Raw genomic sequence first — 23,352 nt, 5'->3', positions numbered from 1 at the left:
GCCGCCCCCGCCCCCACGGAACCACCACCAAACCGCCACCGAACCGCCGCCGGGACCCGCCGCTGAGAGGGACATTCGCTGAAGGTAAGTCCCATCCCGGGGGGGGGCGGGGGGCCGGCAGGGAATTTTCCCAACACTTTCGGGGGGCCGAATGCCTCGGCGCTCAGCCTCCCGAAGATTCGGGGAGAAATTCTCCGCCATCCCTACTTTTCCCACCCTTTTATTGACTATGAGTGCTACTCCATTTCTTCTCAGGGATTCTTGCCCACAGTAGTAGATATAATGGTCACCTGAATTAAATTCGCCCATGCTTGTCCATTTTAGTTCGCTGATTCCCAAGATGTCGATGTTCAATCTTGCCATCTCATGTTTGACCACCTCCAGCTTACCTTGATTCATTGATCTTACATTCCAGGTTCCTAAACAATATTGTTCTTTACCGCATCGGATTTTCTTTTCACCACCAGACACATCCAGTGGAGTGCAGATCTTGAGTGTTTGTACCTTGTGTTGGGTACCCGGGACAGATTAGGGATTCTGTTGGTGTACCGCCCACCCCGCTGCCCATCAGACTCCCTGCCTGAGCTGACGGAGGTGGTCTCGGACTTGGTGTTGAAGACCCCCAGGATGATGGTCCTGGGGGATCTCAACTTACATGCCGAGGCCACTGTATCTGGGGCGGCTCAGGACTTCATGGCCACCATGACAACCATGGGGCTGTCCCAACATGTCATTGGCCCAACGCATATAAAAGGACACACGCTTGATCTGGTTTTCTCAACTGGGCAGGAGGATGGTGATCTGAAAGTGGAGGAATTAACATCTGTCCCTTTGTCATAGTCAGATCACTTCCTGCTGAGTTTTAGACTCCTGGTGGCCTTTCCCCTCTGCAAGGGTCGGGGACCTATTAAAATGGTCCGCCCCCAGAGATTAATGGATTCTGATGGATTCCAGAGGGCTCTGGGGGATTTTCCTGCTGGTATGGCTGGTGCTCCTGTTGAAGCCCAGGTCGCTCTGTGGAATGCAGAGATGACTCGGGCGGTTGACACCATTGCGCCCAAGCGCCCTCTCCCTCTGAGCAGAGCCCAGCCAGCTCCTTGGTATACACCTGAGCTGAGGGCAATGAAGCAAGAGGGGAGACAGCTAGAATGCAGGTGGAGGAAAACCCGTGCTGAGTCTGACCAAACACAGGTAAGAGCCCACTATCAAGCCTACTCTGTGGCGGTGAGGGTGGCAAAGAGACAGTTCTTTTCCACCAGCATTGCATCTTCTCAGTGTTGTCCAGCGGAGCTTTTCCGAGTGGTTCGCGGCCTGTTACATTCTGGGCCAGGGAGAGAGATGGTAGCACGCTGTGACAAGTTTGCACGGCACTTTGAGGATAAAGTCGCTCAGATTTGTCATGAATTGGACACCACCATTAATGCAGTTCCATTGGTAGAGGCATTCAAAGCACCGTCTGGTCCAGTTTTATTGGATGAGTTTCAGTTACTGAGGCCTGAGGATGCGGACAAGGTGCTTGGCCAAGTCCGATCGACCACTTGTGTGCTTGACCCTTGCCCTTCATGGCTTATTAAATCAAACAAGGAGGGGTTGTCCGGCTGGGTCCAGGAAGTTGTAAATTCCTCCTTGAGAGAGGGAGTGGTGCCTGCCGCTTTAAAAGAGGCGGTAATTAGACCACTCCTGAAAAAGCCTAACCTGGACCCAGAGGATGCTAACAATTATAGGCCAGTGGCCAACATCCTCTTCCTGGGCAAGGTGCTTGAGCGGGTGGTTGTAGGACAGCTCCAGGCACTCTTGAATGAAACGGATTATCTAGATCCATTTCAATCGGGCTTCAGGCCTGGTTTTGGAACGGAAACTGCCTTGGTCGCCCTGTGGAATGACCTCTGCCGGGAGAGGGACAGGGGGAGTGCGACCCTGTTGATTCTCCTGGACCTCTCAGCGGCTTTCGATACCATCGACCATGGTATCCTTCTGGATAGGTTGTCTGGGTTGGGAGTTGGAGGCACTGCACTACAGTGGTTCCGCTCCTACTTGGATGGCCGATTCCAGAAGGTGGTGCTGGGGGATTATTGCTCTGTGCCATGGCAATTCGGCGCCAGGTGAAGATCTTTTTATTTTCCCAGGCATTTTAGCATTTTAGCTTTCTAAATTTTTATCTTTGCTGTTTTAAATCTGTATTTTAAACTCCTGCACTGCTGCTAGGTTTTATTGTGGTTGTATTGTTATATTGTGGTTTTAATGTTCTATATATTTTAAATTGTTTTATTGTGTGTTGTTTGGTTTTAATTTTTGTGAACCGCCCAGAGAGCTTCGGCTATTGGGCGGTATAGAAATGAAATGAAATGAATAAATAAATAAATAAATCCACAGCTGAGTGTCCTTTCGGCTTTGGCCCAGCCGCTTCACTCTTTCTGGCGCTACTTGGAAATACCCTCTGCTCTTCCCCAGTAGTATATTGGACACCTTCCGACCTGAGGGGCTCATCTTCCGGCGTCATCTCTTTTAGCCTTGTGATACGTTCCATGGGGTTTTCTTGGCAAGAATACTGGAGTGGGTTGCCATTTCCTTCTCCAGTGGACCACATTTTGTCAGAACTCTCTGCCATGACCTGTCCGTCTTGGGTGGCCCTGCACGGCATAGCTTATGGCTTCACTGAGTTACGCAAGCCCCTTCGCCACAACAATTTATTTGAGCCGAAAGGTGGCTTTGATGAATTATTAATTATTTTATTAATGATTACAGTGATTTTTAAAAAACATCATGATGGAATTATGTAATGCTGATGGAAAAATGTCTGGTAATCATCCAATTAGCTTCTTAAAGAAATTCCCTTTGAAAATTATTAATAAGGAAGTTTTAGAAATGTAGGATGCTGACTTATAGCAAGTCAGATCATGGGCCTATTTGACTGCTATTTTTGCTTTTATTGCTGTTAACCGTGTTGCTGGTTTTGTTGTTGGCTTTTATTGTTGTTTTTATAGTCTTTATGTTTTTATCACTTTTAATATTTAATATCAACTGTTTTTATGTATTTTATTGTAAGCCGCCTTGGGAGGGCTTCTGCCCTGAAAGGCAGCCAAGAAATATTTTAAATAGGGATGTACGAAAATCACTTACCTTTTACGAAATTTGATTCATGGTGGGGGGGAGGCACTCCTTCCCTCCCCCTGAAATTCTGGCCAGGGGGGGAGGTGCCCCGTCCCTCCCGCCGCGAATCCTGGCTGGCTGGGTCTGCAAATGGCGGCGGCTGTAGCCGCTGCCGTTTGTGTACCTGCAGTCAGCCGTGATAGGCTACGTAAATGTTTACGTAGCCTATCACAGCTGAGTGGAAAAAACAAAAACAAAAAACTGCGCGTACGCAAATGGCGACGCCCATGGGTGCCACCATTTCCATTCCTTATTTTGGCACGTCTAGTCTATGTAAACATTTACGTAGACTACGGCGTAAATAAGGGGAACGCAAATAGCGTAGACGTTTACGTTAAATGTTTACGTAGACTAGACGTGCCAAAATAAGGAACGCAAATGGCCGCCATTTGCGTATGCGCCATGTTTTTTTTTTTTTTAACTCAGCCATGATAGGCTATGTAAAGATTTACGTAGCCTATCACGGTATTTTTTAAAAATCTAGCCGTGATAGGCTACGTAAATCTTTACGTAACCTATCATGTTGTTTTTCTTTTTAAATTTGGAAATGGCGGCGGCGGCAGCCGGTTGGAAGACCAGCCACTGCCGCTGCCGCCAAACCGCTGCCGAACTGCTGCTGGAGCCGCCGCCACCAGGGAGATTCGCCCAAGGTAAGTCCCATCCCGGGGCGGGGGCAGACCGTTTCGCCACCGATTTCGGGGGGCCGAATGCGCTGGTATTCGGCCTCCCCGAGATTCGTGGTGAAATTCTCTGACATCCCTAATTTTAAATAAAATAAGGGCACAATCCTATGGCTTCTAGTCAGCAGCCAGACAGCCATAGGATATGTTGGTTCCCAGGAACCAACCTCGGATCAGCCTGCGCTCTGTATGATTAATCAGCCTGAGCTCTGAGGTTGGTTCACTGAGAACTGACCTCCCCACATTCCCGCACTGCCTTGTAGGCAGCATGGAACGGCCTCATGCTCTGTGTTTGGAAGAAGAGTATGGAGCAGCAAAAGGGGGGGGGGTGTTCCTGGGGGGCGTATCAGGGTAGGGAAGTCGGAAATGTTGGTATGACACATCCTATGTGTCATCCGGCTGCCGCTTCCTGCGCTCCGAGGCCCCACGGCCAGACAGCTGAAATTGGCTGTCTAGCCGTAAATGCAGGGAGGCTGAAGCATGGAGGAGATGATCCCCTCTGTGCTTCTCTTGCCCTGCATTGGATAGGCAGTCGCCTCCGAGTTCAGAGGTGGCTGCCTATCCCGACAGAATTGCGCTCTAAATAAAATAAAAATGGGCCTGTCTGTTTGGTATCTGGCAGTGCCTCCCCAGGATTTTCAAACAGGCAATTTCCTCAGCCCTCCTTGGAGATACCAGGGATTGAAACTGGGACCTTTTGTGTGCAGGGCTTGTCCTCCTCTAAACTGTTTAGAAATGTGTGTTGAACCCTTTTCAGCCAAAGGGTGAATTCCATTTTGGAGCATCTCTCAGAGGCCACATTCTGGTGCTGGGCAAGGCAAACGGAGTGGGACCAAAATGCAAAAACTACTAGCATATTTTAGCTTAAAGCTCTTACTGCCAGTCACTAACCCTTCAGCTTTTTCAAATGGGGGGCAGGGCTGGCCCTACCATGAGGCAGAGTGAGGCAGCTGCCTCAGGCACCAGGTCTAAAAGGGCAGCAAATCGTTAGTTATTCAGTCTGTTAATATTGTATTTTTACTGCTAGAGATGAGGAAAGGCACGGGTGGGATTTTCTGCCTCATGTACCCAGATAACATGCCTGCCTTTGCATCCTACGAGCCTTGACTTGGGTGGCTGAGGGGCGCCCAAATCAAGCCCGGATGGGCGATATGCAAAAGCTGAGAAATGACCTAATGATTGGTGGTCAATGGAAAGGGGGTGGGTTGGGGAAAGGGTGTGAGGCCATCTTGGGAACCCTGGAGGGCATAAGAACATAAAAAGTACCAAGGGCCCATCTATTCCAGCATTCTGTTCCCACAGTGGCCAACCAGCTGCCCATAGGAAACCCGCAAGCAGGACATGAGTGCAAGAGCACCCTCCCACCCATGTTCCCCAGCAACTGGTGTACATAGACATACTGCCTCTGATACTGGAGGTATCATAGAGCTATCAGGACTAGTAGTCATTGATAGCCTTCTCCTCCATGAATTTGTCCAATCCCCTTTTAAAGCCATCCAAATTGGTGGCTATCACTACCTCTTGTGGAAGTGAATTCCATAGTTTAACTGTGCGATGTGTGAAGAAGTCCTTTTTATCTGTCCTGATTCTCCCACCAATCAGCTTCATGGGATAACCTCGAGTTCTAGTATTATGAGAGAGAGAGAGAGAGAGAGAGAGAGAGGAAAAAGTCTCCTATCTGCATTTTCCTCACCATGCCTAATTTTGTATACCTCTGTCATGTCTCTCCTTACTCTGACCCTCCTTTTTTCCAAGCTAAACAATCCCAGCTGTTGTAATCTTCCCTCTTAGGGGAGATGCTCCAGCCCCTTGATCATTTTAGTTGCCATTTTCTGCCTGTTTTCTAACTCTACAATAGCTTTTTTTTTTTAGGTGTGGTGACCAGAACTGGACACAGGGCAAGATTGGGACCCTTGTTAGGCTGGATTTGGCCCGTGGGCTTGCAATTCTGCACCCCTTTTGGAAAGTGTTTTGTCACTGGGCTTCCTGTTGATAAATGTCCCAACTCTCTGAACAAGGGATGACCAGTACTTTTGCACTCATGAGGAGGGAGTGGGGAGGGATTTTGAATTAGTATGAATGTGGTGTGTGTTTTTTGTAATTTCTTTTGAAAAATAAATAAAAAATATTATTTAAAAAAAACTTTTGCACTCATGACATACAGGACATTTGGAAAGTTAAAGAACGATAAACCACAAAAATTGATTTCTGAAAGAATTACACACATGTGCATGCATGCGCGCACACACACGCACACACACACACCATTGTTATATGCCACAAGAATGGATGCCAAGAAGGTGCTTTTACCTAGGCAGTCTGGCCCCCAGTATCCTGCGCAACACTGAGGCTGCTGAAACTCCTGCAGACATTTATGTCGACATCCTTGGAGAGAGAGAGTGAACTTCCTCATTTCAATGTAATATCTGTAAGAAAAGGATATAGTGGTCAGTTGAAGTTCTTAATACCTTTACATCAGCCCTGTTTAGGCATTCACCTCCACACACTCTCACAGCACATGGAGGGAGGGGCAGGGCTGTGTGTGCAGCTAACCACACTCCATCGTCCTTTGTTTCCATCAGCTGCAGCCTCACATCTTCATTTGCTGAGCTGAAGGGGGGAATCTTTCTGTGTACAGCCAAATTCACTTGAAACCCACGCTGTACTCCTTCTGGGGCCAGGTGAAGATCTTTTTATTCTCCCAGTATTTTAGCATTTTAGCATCCTAATCCTTTAGCTCTGGTGCTTAAAATTTATTTATTTATATATTACACTTATATCCCAACTTTCTTCCATGATGGAACTCAAGATGGCTACATGTGGTTCCCAGGTGGTCTTCCTTCCAAGCACTGACCAGACCCAGACCTGCTTAGCTTCAGCCAGGTGGCTTCTTCATGTGCCTTCAGACCATGTCTAGGTTTTATTCTGGTTGTACTGTTATATTGTGGTTTTAAGCTTTCAAATTTTATGTTGTGTTACGCGGCACTTTGTGGTTTTAATTTTTGTGAACTGCCCAGAGAGCTTCAGCTGTTGGGTGCTATAGAATTGAAATGAATGAATGAATAAATAAACCCTCCACATGATCAGAAATATGCAAAAGTCGGAGGATGAGGACATTGGAGTGGTGAAAGCACATATGGTCCTCCCTCTAATCATTCTCAGTGAATGCCTGAATAGGGCTAGAACAACAGCTGAATATCTACACAGGTTTCCTTCTTATTAAAGTGAAACAATCTGTAAAATACCGGCTCACTATTCCATTAAATATATGTATATATTAAGGGAGTGCGTTGACCACAAGTTTTGATTTGGACCCCAATTTGGCAATTTGGAAAACAGCCCGATGCAGCTCAGAACAATTTGGAGGGTGCTCACTTTGACTCAGGTCTGTCAGTTTGGAAACCCAAATCTTCATGCCTCCCAATTGACCATAACTGAAAACTAACAAACGGTGATCATCTTCCCCCCCCCTTTTGTCAGAATGGGATTAAATTTGCCATCATAGTAGTCCCTTATGAGGGAATTACACCTGCTGAATCTCAAACAAATAGCTGCAAGGTTTTGCTTTTTGTAATGCACCTTTAAATTATGACTTTTTAGGACAGGGAATTGTCAATAACTTCTTTTATTCCTTGCCAAAATTGGATGAAATTTGCAGGGACGGTTGCCCCCTTTGAGAAGAGCTTTGTGCAAGCACAGCCTTTACAATTTGGGGGATTTCCAAAAAAGGCTATGCTTATTCCCCTACATTTCTGTGGGCAACTGTTATGAAAATGACATGTTTGTCAATGACATGACACGACAGTATAGAGGTGGCCCTAGTTAAGAAACCTGCAAAATTTCAGGATTATAGGTGCAGTGTTTTTGTGGAAGGGGAATGTTGAAGGGGTGTGTGTGTGTGTGTTAGTGATACACTTCCCCTTAGATCCCACCATGGTTTTTTAATGGCAATTTGTATGAACATGACATATGTAATAGTGATGTCCCTCGGCAAGAAAGGTGCAGAATTTCAGAAGGGTAGGTGCATGGGCTAGAGAGTTAGACTGAATGAAAACAGTTCAAGAGTTGTTTGTTTAATGCTCAATTGGCACCAAAGCCCCAGAAAGTGCACTATGACAGGGATGGATGTTGGATGTGGAACACGTAGTGGCAGAGGCAGAAGGCCTTGAACATCCAGCATTTTCCAAGCAAGCACCCAATGCTTCACTCTCCCAGGACCCAACAAACCCCTTTTTTAGGGCACAACCCTATGTGGATGCCTGGCAGCCTCCAAACTCAGAGGCTGCCGAGTATCCAATGCAGGGTGGGAGGACATGCTCCAGCCACACTGCATTTCTGCTAGACTGGCCAACACTGTCAGGGGGGACAGCAGCACCTTGGAGGGGGAGGGAAGAAGGCTGGGGTGGCCATCGGATAGGTCATAGTGTAGCCACCCTGGTCTCCACCCCCCCGCCTCTTGGAACAACCCCTTTTCCCCCACCTCCATGCTCTGTTTTCTGAGTGCAGAGAGGTAGCTGCTGTTGTATTCTCCATGATGGCTACAAGGTGGAGGGGAGAGGGCGGGGATCATGGTTTCCTGCCTCCAGCCACAGAGCCAAGAAACCAAACTATTCTATTCTCTCCCTCCCCGCCAACACTGTCAGGGGAGACATAGGATTGCTCCCTTAGTTCCTGCTCCTGGGAGAGAGAACTACCAAAGAGCACTGAACACAGGGATCAGTCCTGCAATATATTCCTTTGACAGACCACCCACAAAACACTGGGGCTAGAGAGACCTGGTAAAACCAGGGCACTTGATTAGAAGCTAAACCAGCCAGTCCCAAAACTACCCCCCCTCCCAATGGTGTAGTGGTAAATTCTGAAGTGCAGGCGCTCACCATGACAGTCCTCATAGCCACGCCCCCAAGGAGAGTCCCAAAATTCAGACAGGCCATATCAATAAACCTATTCTAGTAGTTTTCACATCCACCAGGAGCAGGTCTTTTGTTAAGCAAAATGGGTCGTAATTGCCCATTCAAGACCAAACCACCCCCAAATACTTTGCATTACAACAGGGAGTGATATATCTGGCTGGTAACGTTCATTTCCTCCACAGCCACGACCCCCAGTTCCTGTGAGGACTGCCGCTCAGCTCAGAGGGAAGAGGGAAGACTGAAGGTGGTGGCAGATGACCTCAGCGTCCCTGCTAATCAAAAAGTGCCGGTGCTGCGTCCCTGTGAGCCCTGGCTCCGCTAGACCACTGCCCCCACCTCTCATTTTCCCATCTCCCCACCCTGGTGTTTTCCCTATATGGAGAGCTTGAAGAGAAAAGTACCAATTTTTGGAAACACGCTGTATCTCTGTGTCCCTCCGAATCCCAAAGCTTCAGGAGAATTCAGATTCAGTTTGCTTTGGAGGATTCCCACCTTGATTTGGACCACTCCTGAATGTGTCCAAATTAGCCCGATTCAGTAGTCTCTCTGTGTGTGTATAACCCTGGTCAAACACTTCAGCAGTTCTGCTGAAACGTAAATGTCTTATTTGATTTCATGTCAGATATTAACGAAGGAACTGAGCTGTGAAGCAGACAGTTGAGTGGGAAATGACAAATCTCGCTTCTAGCATGAACTCACTGGGTCAGGGATAGGCAACCTGGTACCCATAAACCCTGGCCATTGGCCATGCTGGCTGGGGCTCATACAGTTCATAGGAACTGTAGTCCAAAACATCTGGAGGGCAACAGGTTGCGTACCCCTCCTTAAGCTTGGTCTATACCTCCAGCGGGCCGGTAAAGTGACAGGCTTTTTTCATCCATTGAAAAGCTCTGATGAAAGAGTGCGATGTTCAGCAGGTGCAATTTCTCCCAACACTGTTGTATCCTGGTGGGAGAAATTGCACATGTGGAACTTATATCCTTCTCCTCCTCAGAGCTCTAATGGGTTGAAGAAGCCACATCCATTGTGGAAAATAGTCACTCTCTCGCTGCTCTATGAACAGTATCGATGATGTCGTGTACTTATCGATATCTATGTATGACAAACTGTTGCAATATTAGTAATAGCCACAGATCGTTCATTCTAAAGAGGGCATTCAAAATTTGCTTTAGGTCTATCAGTGCATGTACCATGTGACGGGGTGGGTGGGTGTCCGCTTGCCCCACCTCAGTGGAGGCTGGTGGCTCTGATGTCATTGGGGTGGTGCATCTGCTCCAGGTTTCAGTCAGAACCAGTCAGAACTGTAAAGGAGCTATCCAAGGTGCGGATAGCTTCCGCACCTTGGATAGCTCCTTTAGAGTTCTGACTGGTTCTGACTGAAACCTGCAGTGGATTCACCACCCCAATGACATCAGAGCTACCATCTTCCACTGCTCCACCTTCTAGTCTCCTCTCCATGCTTTTTTAGGGACCCTGATCACACATTCAGAGCCCATCCATATTTACGTTGTTTCCTAGGGCTTCACTGACATTTAGTGTGTGTGCAGTGACCATGCATGGGGCAGTGTGGTTGGCTCATCCCCTCAAAACAGCTTTTTCACTGCGGCATTTGAACAGACCATTCCTCCCTGTGCATGGCTGTACATGTTTAAGGCATTTCTCCACATGTTCTGGAGTCCTGGGAAAACAGGGTTTCTGAATGCAAAGATGAGCTGTCTGTGCATACAGTTGTAGGTGTGGGGATACTTTCAGTCTGTACAATAAGCACGTGTAAGTCAGGGGGCAGATCCTGCCATCGTGATACCCCCAGCTACCCACCACACAAGTTCACTGTATGTGCATAAAATATCTCAAAAAGGAAAAGTTACAGAAGAACGCAGGGAGGTGGGGGGGGGGATGAGGGAAGCTGACACCATTCCCTCCCCTCCATGTGTCCATATCCACAGATATGTTGTACAAATAGGGCTCATGCGGACTGAAAACTTCTGTTTCAGAGTCAAAAATATCTGTTAGTAATTAACAAAAGAATTACCTGCAGTCACGGATCCCGGAACTATTGGTAATTTTGGTATAACCTTCAGGACACTGGATTTTAAAATTGAGAGAACAAGATCTGCATTTGGTTTTTGTGGCGACAAGAGTCTTCTCATCACATTTGTTCTTCCCCTAAAGGACGGCAGTGGGAGGTGGGGTGGGGAGAAACAGATTGAGGCAATTAAGCAGCATTTAGGGTTGTCGACTTTTCAACTAGCTGTTATAACAGGGATGGAGAATGTGTGGCCGTGCAGATGTTGGTGAACTGCAATTCCCATCAGCCCTAGCAAGTATACTCAATGATGAGGGATGTTGGAACTTGCAGTCCAACAACATCTGGAGGGTCCTGGTGTTATAACTGTGTCTTTAACAGCAGTTTGCCAAACAGACATTTTTAACAGGTGGCTCTAGCCTAGTTCAGGCATTCATTTATGTTATTAGTTGTTTTATTTTAATATATTTTTAGACTGCCTCTCAGGGTATCTACTCTCACAAGGCAGCTCACAACATGATCAGCGACAAATAAAATTCCTGATTATTAAAATATTAAAACAACAATGACAATAGAACAACATTAAAATTAGCAGGAGCAGATAAATGTCATTAAAACACAGCACCATGAAATTACCAAAATGTGGGCTGGAACAAGGAAGTCTTTAAGGTTCTCTTAAAGGAAAACAAAGAAGGGGCCATGTGTATTTCCCTAGGGAAGGTATTCTAGAGATGGGGGGCCATCACAGAAAAGACCCTGTTGCTGGTGCTCGCCAATGTAATAGCTCTCACCAGCAGACCAGGGCCTCAGATGCCACTCTCAAAGCTTGGGCAGGTTTGTGTGCATATAAGCAGTCCTTCAGGTAACCTGATCCCCAACCATATAGGGCTTTGAAGTTTAGTAATGGGACTAAATTGGGCCCAGAAATGAATAGGCAGCCAATATAACTGGCACAGAATAGGTGTGATAGGATCCAAACACCTAGCTTCTACAAGCATTCTTGCTGCCGTATTATATGAAAACTTAAGAAGAGCCATGCCGGATCAGACCAAGGGTCCATCTAGTCCAGCATTCTGTTCACACTGTGGCCAACCAGCTGTTCACGGGAAACCCACAAGCAGGACATGAGTGCAACAGCACCCTCCCACCCATGTTCCCCAGCAACTAGTGTACATATAGGCATACTGCCTCCGATACTGGAGGTATCATAGAGCTATCAGGACTAGTAGTCATCGGCAGCCTTCTCCTCCATGAATTTGTCCAATCCCCTTTTAAAGCCATCCAAATTGGTGGCTATCACTACCTCTTGTGGAAGTGAATTCCATAATTTAACTATGTGCTGTGTGAAGAAGTCCTTCCTTTTATCTGTCCTGAATCTCCCACCGATCATCTTCAAGAGCCAGTGTGGTGTAGTGGCAAGAGTGTTGGACTAGGAGCTGAGAGATCCGGGTTCTAGTCCCCACTCGGCCATGGAAGCTCACCGGGTGACTTTGGGCCAGTCACAGACTCTCACAGGGTTGTTGTTGTGAGGATAAAATGGAGAGGAGGAGGATAATGTAAGCCGCCTTGGGTTCCTTGCAAGAGGAAAAAAGGCGGGGTATAAATGCAATAAATAAATAAATAAATAAATAAAATGGGATGATCCCAGGTTCTTGTATTATTAGAGAAGGATAAAAATGTCTCCCTATCCCCTTTCTCCACACTATGCCTAATTTTGTACACCTCTGTCATGTCTCCCCTAATCCTCCTTTTTTCCAAGCTAAACAATCCCAGGTGCTCTAACTTTTCCTCATAGGGAGATGCTCCAGCCCCTTGATCATTTTAGTGCCCTTTTCTGTACTTTTCCCAACTCTACAATATCATTTTTTAGGTGCAGTGACCAGAACTGTACGCCGTATTCTAAGTCTGGTCACACCATAGATTTGTATAAGGGGAGTATGCTTCTGTCAGTTTTATTTTCAGTTCTTTTCTAATTATGCCTAATATGGAATTTGCCTTTTTCACAGCAGCCACACACTGGGTCAACATTTTCATCAAGCTGTCCACCACAACCTCAAGACCTTTTTCTTGGTCAGTCACTCCTAACTCAGATCCCATCAGCTTGTACTTGAAGTTGGGATTTTTGGCCCCCAAGAGCATCATTTTACACTTGCTTACACTGAACTGCATTTTGATGCTCATTCTCCCAGTTTGGAGAGATCTTTTTGGAACTCCTCACAATCCCTTTTTGTTTTAACCACCCTAAATGATTTGGTGTCATCAACAAACTTTGCCACTTCACTACTCATTCCTAATTCCAGATAGTTTATGAACAAGTTGAAAAGCATCGGTCCCAATACAGATCCCTGTGGGACCCCAATATTTACTTCCCTTCATTGGGAGAATTTACCATTCATTCCTACTCTCTGCTTTCTGTTCTTTAACCAGTTACTGATTCATAAGAAGACATCTCCTCTTATTCAGTGACTGCTACATTTGCTCAGTATTCTGCACTAACGAAAATCTCTGGAACATCTTTAAGGTCAGCTCCCTTCCAGAGTACTTTACAGTAATCTAAGCTGCACATAACTAAAACATGTGTTGGTGGGATCACCCTTCTCTAGATTAGGCTGCAGGTAGCAAACTAGTCAAAGTGGGTAAAAAGCACTCCTGGCTGCTGCTGACACCTGCACCTCCATAGACAGGACTGAGTCTAAGAGCCCTCCCAAACTATATGCCTGTCCCTTTAGGGGAAGTATAACCCCACAGAGAACCAGTGGTTTACTACCATTTGTTTGGGATACACTGAATATATTTAGGGAGATACTTAAGCTCAGTATTTATGGCATCATTCATATTACTTTCGCCACTCTTCCTAAACTTCTAATATGCCTTTATAGTTCTAGCTCTCCGAGAAACAAACTACACAATACATTAAATGCATGATTGCATTTGCTGATCTTTTTTTTTTTAAATAGCAATTGCTCATTGCACAGGATTGGAACTGTGGCACAGGGGAGGGGTGGTTTGAACCCTCCCCATGCCATTTTTCCTAACAAAAATCACCCCCTTGGAGCTATTTGCCTTCTCTGTAGCCTAAATTGTGGAATTCATTATCTCAGGAGTCTCTACTGGCCCCTTCTCTTATACAGTGGTCTGCCATATGGCATAAACCCCTTCCTGTTTAACCAGTCTTTTGTTTTATTGGATAGATACATTTTTTTAGCTGATGTCTCTGTTTTATCTGTTTTTATTATATAGTTTAGGGGAGATCTATCTATCTATCTATCTATCTATCTATCTATCTATCATCTATCTCTATCGTACTTTATGATTGGTTTTAATTGTTGTAGCTGCCCCGAGTGGCGTGTAAACACCAGAAAGGTGGGATATAAATTTTTGTATAAAATAATAAATAAATAAAATAAAGTACAATTTGTACCCATAGCAGCTTCCTTCCTGGGGCAATTAGCAACCACGGGATAAATCTTATCTCCCAGGACATCTTACTTCTCAGGGGGTGTCACAAATCAATATCCTCCAGCGAGATTACATCCCCAATCCTATGCATGTTTACTCAGAATTAAGTTCCATTGTGTGCAATAGGATTTACTCTCAACTGCAGCCTTAGTTACCCAAATCACTTTTGTGATTAAGTGATTAATCAATTAATGAAGCCATGAATTAAGTGATTAATTAAGTGATTAAGTGCTTGATATCAGTCAAGAGATTCCAAGACTGAGCTCCAGAATCTGTCTCAGAATTAATTCTACAGTCCCGGGACTATTTTTCTCTATACTTGCTGGCTTACCAGAGGGAAAAGTACTTCTGATCATGTGCATTTTTGTCACTGTTGTAAAACTACTACTACTCCAACTGCCTGCAGCATTTGAGGAGGGAACCTGAGTTAAGGGGCAGCATTTCCAGGTATGATTGAATGCTGGCACAACGGCACTTCTCTTTCTATGAATTAAGCCTGGCCCTGTTCAGTCATTTGGAATCTGTGTATAGTCAATATGTGGAGTGCGGAGCAAGGTTGCACCCATCATCCTCATCCCCAACCTCCACAAGTTGATAGGCTTTGGGTGTACAGAACCTATACATGTACAAGCTCTACCAATAGGCTCTGCATGTGCAAGCAAACTCTGCAAAAAGTAGGGCCCCCCCAACTGCATGCAGAGTCTACGCATATACCATTTAAGATAAACCCAGAGGTTGAGACAGGGAAAGTTGGTGCAATCCCACTATCGCCTTTATGTGTTGACTATACATGGATCCAAATGACTGAATAGGCCTACTGCCTGTGTTCAGACGTATCCTGTGTGCAAAACTTATCCAGTGATCAAAGGATAACTGCACCCCTAGAATAATCTTCATCTATAGGTGAATCCCCTTTCTGCATAGGTAATCAGTATGGATCCTAATGTAAGCCTCTGCTGCTAACCCATATACAACAAAACACACTTCTTACCTGCTCAGCGATTTCTTTTAAACTGAAGGTATTGGCAATGAAAGATGATATAAGGAATAAAACAGGCAAGTGCTTCCTCATGATGAAAAAATGGTTGGTCATGAATTTTAATATTATAGCAGCAAAACCTTCCAAAATCCCGCTATGCACAGCTCTTCTTCCACATTATTAGATCACTGTCATTCGGAGAATGGCCTCTTCTTTTCTCCTGAATCAAACAAAGAATGGAGAGCATGTGAAACCTGACCTTAGACAGGAAAAGGTGCCCAAATGCATGGGCTTGTTGAAAATGCTTACATGAAACTTAGTTAACACTTCCTAACTGGCTTCCTGCCAGACTTTACTGTGTGAACTCTCCTCCCTGCAGCTACCCCACCCCCAATTTCTAGAGTTGTTGACAGCACAGTTCCAAGGACACGGAGCACTGGTGACAGAAGATAACATTTGGACAGGAGTGACCTGAGTTCTAAAAGTAGCTGTTGCACTGTATGTTATCCACTAACCTTTCTTAAATGAAGTCAATCAGAATCCAATCCCCATAGAATTGGTTTGCTATCTTTGTAAAGATGTAAGTGTAGTACTTGACTGCAGCTCAGAGAGCCCAGTTGAGAGGCTAATCAGAGACAGGCCAGCATCTTTAAACTCTTGGTTAGTAGTAGAAAGTGTTTCCTTCAGTGCTTCTCAACTTTTGTGATCCCGTATCACAGAGGGGCCATAGTTCAATGTTAGAGCACCTGTGTTGCATGCTGTCCAGCCTCCTCTTGAATGCCTCCAGTGTGGGAGAGCCCACCACCTCCCTAGGTAATTGGTTCCATTGTCGTATTGCTCTAACAGTCAGGAAGTTTTTCCTGATGTTCAGCCAGAATCTGACTTCCTGTAACTTGAGCCCATTATTCCGTGTCCTGGATTCTGGGATGATTGAGATGAGATCCTGTCCTTCCTCTCTGTGACAACCTTTCAAGGACTTGAAGAGTGCTATCATATCTCCCCTCAATCGTCTCTTCCCAATGCTAAACATGCCCAGTTCTTTCAGTGTCTCTTCATAGGGCTTTGTTTCCAGTCCTCTGATCATCTTTGTTGCCCTCCTCTGGACCCTCTCCAGCTTGTCTGCATCCTTCTTAAAGTGTAGTGCCCAGAACTGGACACAGTACTCCAGATGAGGCCTAACCAGTGCTGAGTAGAGGGGAACTAGTACTTCCCGGGATTTGGAAGCTATGCTTCTATTATGCAGCCCAAAATAGCATTTGCCTTTTTTGCAGCCATATCACATCGTTGGCTGATATTCAGCTGCAGGGACCCCTTCATGTTTACTTGGAACTGGAAGTAAGTCCTTTTGTATTCAGTGGGGCTTACTTCCAGGTAAGCATTCATAGGATTGCAGCCAGAATTACAAATTGGATTCCCCAAGTCAGTTCCTTGGGTGTAAATTTTCAATTTCACTCTGTGAGTGGAGTTAATTGTTCCTTTTCTGAGATAAAAATGAAGCATGGTGTAAGTGCACTCAAATGATCACAGACATGGAGCCAACACCAATGTTTAAATACTACTGGTTATTACTCATTATGGCTAACAGAAGAGTAATGTGATGCATCATCCAATGTGGAAGACCTGAAAATTGAATTGATTGCAATTTAATTTTGCATTAAAATGTGAACTGAACATATTTCTTCCTGATCTGTGTTCATGATGTCTAGAAGAACATCTCTGCCAATCTGAATGCTTGTAACGTGAAAGGAACAGTTCTTACATCCAATTCACTACAGGGGAAACAGATGGTGCTACCTCCACTCAGGTGCATTCGGCTGCTGCCCCTTTCAGTTTGTCTAATTTCAGTATAAATGTTTTATTTCCTTGACTCCACAGTCACACATCTGCTGCTAATTAACTTCCCTCTGCTGGCCATATGTGTGTATTGCAGCCCTTCCTAATGGTTAATATTTCTTATGGATATAAAGTTTTCCTTAGCACTTAAGAGCATTTTCACACTTGACAGTTAACTAACCATTGAGCCACCCCCCACTCCCCGGGCACTCTCATGTTAGCATCTGATCGATGTGGAGGAAACAGCAGTCAAGGGGCATTTGTAATGTGAATGAGCGAGGTAGTATTTACGGTCATATCACAAACCAGTTGAAACAAGAATCTATTTAAATGTCATCTCTGAAAATGCCTTTAGAATTTAATTTAAGCCACAGTCTATGTACAGTGGAGGCTGGTGGCTCTGATGTCAGTGGGATGGTAAATCTGCTCCAGGTTTCAGTCAGTACTAGCTAGAACTCCAAAGGAGCTATCCAAGTGCTGAACCCTATTCGCAAAATAGGTTCAGCACCTTGGATAGCCCCTTAAGAGTTCTGGCTAGTTCTGACTAAAACCCAGAATGGGTTTTAGTCAGAACAACTTGGGACCAGGATACCTGAGATATTGCGTCGTTGGGACTAAGGATACCTGAGAGAGCTCCTCCTTCCTTCCTTGTTTAATTGTGCCTAAACAACTTGGGACCAGGATACCTGAGAGAGTGTCTCCTTCCTTACCAACCTGCCCGGTCACTGAGGTAATCAGAGGGCATATTTCTGGTGGTTCCACATAGACCCATGGCCCAGTTGGTGTCCACCAGGAAAAGAGCCTTCAGTGTGGTGGCCTCCTTCCTGTGGAACTCCCTGCCTTTGGAGGTCAGGCAGGTGCCAATGTCATGTTCTTTCCGGCACCTTCTGAAGACATCATTATTTTGAGAGCCCTTCCATAAGTGACCAGCTGCGGTTTATTAAATTTGACCTTATTGGAACTTATCTTTTAAAAAACGTTTTAAAATTGTGTTTTATTCTTTTATCTCTGCTGTTCACTGCTCTGAAATCTTTTGATGTGGAGTGGTATATAAATATTGTAAATAAATAAATAAATAAATAAATAAATAAATAAATTTACCACCCCACCAAAATTGAGGCCAACAGCCTCCACTGGCAGAATCCAAGGTGGAGAACCTCACTTGGGAACTGACTCTGGGAACTGGTTTTGACTCCTCCTTGAAGTAGCTGCTGCTGGCAACCTCCTTCTCAAAGGGTTCTTGATTGTGGGCCAAGATGCCATGCAATCAACTCATTCCCCTGAAATTCATGTGCTCCTTGACACCACTTCTGAGGTTCATGGCTTTGATTTCCCATCTTACAACAAATGTTAAGCTTAATGTCCACTCATTATGAAATTGGACACTCTTGTATCTTATAAAACAAATCAGTACAATAACAATTATTTATTTATTTGTTGAAAGTTTTTTTTTTTTTGAAGTCCACATTATAGGACAATGTCCTCTCAAGATGGCCTTTTCTTTTTGCACTGATTTTAGCTCAACTACCCTAGAAAAAACAATGGTATGAATGCTAACATTGCTTTTTTCCTTCTTTTTCTTTTTGTTGTGGCAGTTTGTTTGTTTATTACATTTCTATACTGCCTAATAGACTAAGCCCCCTGGGCAGTTCACGACAATTAAAACCATAAAATACAATATAAAAGTTTAAAACTACAGTATAAAATAAAAATAACCAAATAAAACCTAGCAGCAGTGCAAAGATTTAAAACACAGTAAGGGCACAATCCTATGCATGTTTGTTTAGGCAGAAAAAAGTCCTACAACTCCCAGCATGCCCCAGCCAGCTGAGAGTTGTAGGACTTCCCCCCTCCCCCATCTAAACATTCATAGGATTGTGCCCTAACAGATTCAAAACAACAGAAACTGAAAGACTAAAATGCCTGGGAAAATAAAAAGATCTTCACCTGGCGCCCCAAAGAGCACAACATAGGCACTGGGTGAGCCTCTCTGGGAAGCTCATTTCACAGCTGGGGTGCCACAGCAGCAAAGGCCCTCTTCCTAATAGCCACCCGCCTCACTTCCTTTGGTGGGGGCTCCCAGAGAAGGACTGCTGAAGACAATTTGGGTCTGGGCAGGTATATAAATGTGAGAGGAGACAATCTATCAGGTAACCTGGCTCCAAGCCATTTAGAACTTTGAATGTTAATACCAGCACTTTGAACCAGGCCCAGAAATGGCTTGTTGAAGGCTTGTGTTACTGCAGCTAAAGTGCCCCCCGTGTTAGGCAAGAGCTAGGAGAGTACAATAGCAAAAAGGCTAAGTTACAACTTCCCTGTTCAACTCTTGTCTCTGGTCCAAAGACGATGTAACACACTGTTGGGTACAGTCCTCTACTTTTTTTTTTTAAACTAAGTATTTTATTTATGAACTGCAAGATAACAATTATATAACAAAAACATCAACACAAGCAGACTGTTTTACATTATGCATCACAGACGTTATGCATATTTTAAAATCCTGGTCTCTGAACATCCTCTTCTTGTATACATTTTAAGCTCTGTGGCAGACACAAAATAATCACTTTTCAGTTAGTAGCCTTACTGGTTTTTACACCCTTCTAAAAATAGGACTGTGCACTTGGTGGATGCTGGTCTGCAGACGCTACATTGATGTATATAATGAAGCGGAACCACGTTTCAAAGAACGGGTCCCTCTGATCAATTGGTTGTGTTTGTTTGAGCAAGAGCCAAAGGAAGCCTCTGGAGGGTGCTAATGTGGGCAGAAGAATGACAGAGGAGAGGCACTGTTCAATGGGCTCAGCTTGGATTTGAGCATCAGCATCTTGCCCACTGGTGGGCTCCCACCCACTTCTCCTGGCAAGCTTACCAGGTGGTGCTAATGAGAGTGGAAGATATTCATCAAAACTGTGGTGGAGGATGAGAGGATTACGCCTCCCTTCCCCATGGGCTGAAGGCCCAATGAAAATCGCCCATGCTTATTATTAAATAAGAACATCAGAAGAGCCATGCTGGATCAGACCAAGGGTCCATCTAGTCCAGCATTCTGTTCATGCAGTGGTCAATCAGCTGCCCATGGAAAACCCACAAGTAGGACATGGGTGCAACAGAACCCTCCCACCCATGTTCCCAGTAGCTGATGTACATAGGCATACTGCCTCTGATACTGGCTTGTTCTTCTTCTTCTTCTTGTTGTTGTTAATAGATTGACTTCCTACTGATATATTTATCATCACATCTAGTTTGGCCCTGTGGTGCTTTGTAACTGGTACCCTCCAGCCTGGTTGGGGAAGCCTGGATCTGGTGCCTTCCAGATTTGTTGGGCTATAAGCCCATCATCCCCAGCCAGTAGGGAGTTGTAGTCTGACACATCTGGAGGGCATGAGACTGGGTATGGTTGCTTTATGTGAAGCTCTTTGAAAATGCTTAAGTGTTTTCAAAATGCTGGGCATTATAATGGTGATGATGCAAGCACTCCTTCTTACCCACATGCAATTTGCAGTACTAGGGTGTTGAAGGTGGATATTTATTTTTATTTTATTGAGAACATTTATGTCCAGCCTTTTGACCTTCAGTGAGCACCCCCCTCCACCCTAAGTGCCTACTAAACTCCTATTTCTCCCCTACCACTTGTGGACTTTTTGACAGGAGAGTCTACCATGAATCAGAGAATATCGCAAATGTTCTGAAAATATTAATATTCATTCTCTGGGGAAAAACAACAACAACCCTAAGTAAGGTAGCAACGTACACACTACCAGAAAGAGGAAGTGCATTGCAAAAAAGAAAAAGGGACAGATATGTATAGATGCACATTTAGAAATAATTGCTAAATGCAAATGTCTCACCATCATGGGGAAGGATGTAGCCAGGTGACCTGTATACCTGCTTGCTCAGTCTGCTGTTCAGGTGCTAATGGTGGATGCACGACTTCAAAGCCCCTTCTTTTGGTTCTCAGTCTTTAAACTGGATTTTGACCAGCGAGCCCTTCAAATAGAAGAGGATGCCTTCACAGAGAAGACAGTTGTCTGAAAAGTAGGACACATGTCCATCCTAGCCCTATGAGATCTAATCTTTGCAGGGCCAGTGCACTCTCCCACCACGTGCGACTCCACCACATCTGCCTACCCCCATCCCTCTACCGCATCTCCCCCACACCCAGGTATCTCCTGTCAGGTATCCCCCTCACTCCCACCACATCTGCCAGCCCCTGTCACATCTCCTTCCACCCCCCGCCATGTCTCCCCCTGCTGCATCTCCCACCCCAAACACATCTCCCAGCCACCCCCACACCCCCAGTGCATCCCCCACTGCCACCCCCATCACGTCCTCCCATGCCAGTCCTATTTTAACTCCGTTGTGGCTTTTGAATAGACTTCATCTTGTTGGGAAACATTAAAGTCATGCACTGAACTAATCAGTCTCCAAATGGAAACCTGTCAGCATGACCCTGTATTGTTCTTTTTGAAAGTGCTAAGTTTAAAAAAATAATAATTTAAAAATACCCAAACTTATACATAGGAAGCAACAAGGCAGAGAGGTTTCCTGCACACTCATCAGATCCATTATGTGACTGGGGAAGTACATAATTTCTCTGGAGTTTACAATGTATACATTCCAGTAGACTGTGTATACTGAAAGCCTATGCATCCAAGTCATCCTGTGGGCCATTGTTTTTCCTTTGCTTCCAACAAGTCTATCCACACATCTTGACTTTTGCGTACTGTATGTGATTCATGGGCACCCTGATCTGCTCAGGATGGCTGCTGCATTAGTGCATGGAGATGCATATGTGCAGCTGTGTGCCAGCATGCACAACTCACTGATGGGCTGATACAGCTTCTGGGATCCTCAGTCCAAACGGGTACCAGTGCAGATTCAAGGTTCCATCCCATTTTTAGAACAATATATACAAGTGGGACCTGCAACAAAATAATGCAACAGATCCTCTCTTCCTAGCAGGAGTGCTACTGTTAAGGTTGCCAGCCATGCCCTTTCTGAGAGCACTATAAGCAGGCCGTTCCACTCCCCTACCCCTTCCTGGTCTTTCATTGCCTCCTCCCCACTCAGCCGGTATTCAACATTCTGTGGCCTTTAAAGGCGGAACCCTCTCAAGGCAGTGTGCAAGATAAAAACCATACAAAGTTGATAGAATTAACCCCCCCCCCCAACCTGAGATTACCAATTAAAATCAATAAAAACAAAATGTGCCATTAAAAACCAATGGCCCAGACTTAAGGGAAGGCCAGTGACAACCATTGGGTCTTCAGAGCTTTCCTGAAGACCTGCAAAGAAGGGGCCTGACAAACCCTTGATGGAAGCTGATTCCACAGGCACAGGGCTGCTATTGAGAACACTCTGTCCCTCGTAATCACATGCTTAACCACTGTTGGTGGCAGTCAGGTGAGAAAGGCCTCTGTTGATGACCTCATGGTCTGTTGATGACCATGCTCCTGAGCATGGTCAGGCCTCTTTGGACTGTTTTGGGAAGGGGTACCCTTTAGGTCATGGGTACATAAACACTTTGGCCCTGCGGGCCCAGTGGGTGACACCAGGAGGCCAGGAGCATATATGCATTCATGCACACAGAAGCACACACACACACACGTGTGGCCTAGGTTTAGTTCAAAAAGGTTTTTGCACTTGGGGTTCCCCTAAACATGTTCATTCCTCTTCCTTATGGTCTACTGGCTCTGTTCTGGTTTCACTGCCTGAGTCTGCTATTAGAGGGTCTGCTATTACACTGGCATCAAAGGCTGAAGAAACTGGTCACTGGGAGAGAGAGGGGGAGCATGAGAGAAAGATCCGGATGTTCTACAAGCCTTCATAGGACTTCATTAAAATATTGGTCTTTGGGGTGGACTTAAATTAGGAGTGGAAGGTGGCTTGATGAATACAGAGGGCCAGGGAACAGACACGGAAGTGTAGAGACATGAAAATGTAAGAATCAAAGTTGTGTTTTTCTGTTTCTTTTCTTAAATGACTATTAGCTTTATATTTCCCAACTTGCACAACAAAAAAGGAAAGAAAAGGAAAGCTTAGGGACTTGTGTTATACAAAATTTGTTTTTCTTGTGCCCATGTTCCTGTTTCAGAATTCACAGCAATTTGGGGTCATTGTGGCTTCTTTCCTGTTATCCTGTGTCAACCAGAAGGGCTAGAACTCAGGCACTTCCCTTTCCTGCAGGATGATCAAGACAAAACCAAACATTCATCACTCTCAATCCATCATTAGGATGTGGTGCGGGGGGCGGGGGGGGGGAAGCCCTCTTCCATTCACATAAGACTTGATGCTCTTAGCCCAAATGCCTGA

General features: G+C 45.2%; 1 protein-coding gene across 13 annotated transcripts in view; it reads right to left on the bottom strand.

Moving 5' to 3' along the window:
* Nucleotides 1-15,591, bottom strand: part of STAB2 (stabilin 2) — a 153,061-nt gene extending 137,470 nt beyond the window's left edge. For 12 of the 13 annotated variants that reach the window (XR_014784265.1, XR_014784266.1, XM_084809610.1 and 9 more), the window contains exons 1-3: nucleotides 15,220-15,543; nucleotides 10,776-10,909; nucleotides 6,141-6,256 (exon numbers count right to left, since the gene is read on the bottom strand). Coding sequence is in view for 11 of the 13 variants with exons in the window: in XM_084809610.1 (XP_084665736.1) it covers nucleotides 6,141-6,256; nucleotides 10,776-10,909; nucleotides 15,220-15,321 (352 nt within the window). In the remaining 2 variants the exon portion in view is untranslated. Of the gene's footprint in view, nucleotides 1-6,140; nucleotides 6,257-10,775; nucleotides 10,910-15,219 lie in introns of all 13 variants that reach the window. The other variant, XM_084809611.1, reaches the window with a different exon arrangement.
* Nucleotides 15,592-23,352: the final 7,761 nt, after the last annotated feature.

The sequence above is a fragment of the Heloderma suspectum genome, chromosome 7 (assembly GCF_057233095.1).
Source record: "Heloderma suspectum isolate Gila_16-S chromosome 7, 16-S_ref, whole genome shotgun sequence".
NCBI classification, from domain to species: domain Eukaryota; kingdom Metazoa; phylum Chordata; class Lepidosauria; order Squamata; family Helodermatidae; genus Heloderma; species Heloderma suspectum.
This window is presented reverse-complemented; position numbering and strand designations above follow the sequence as displayed.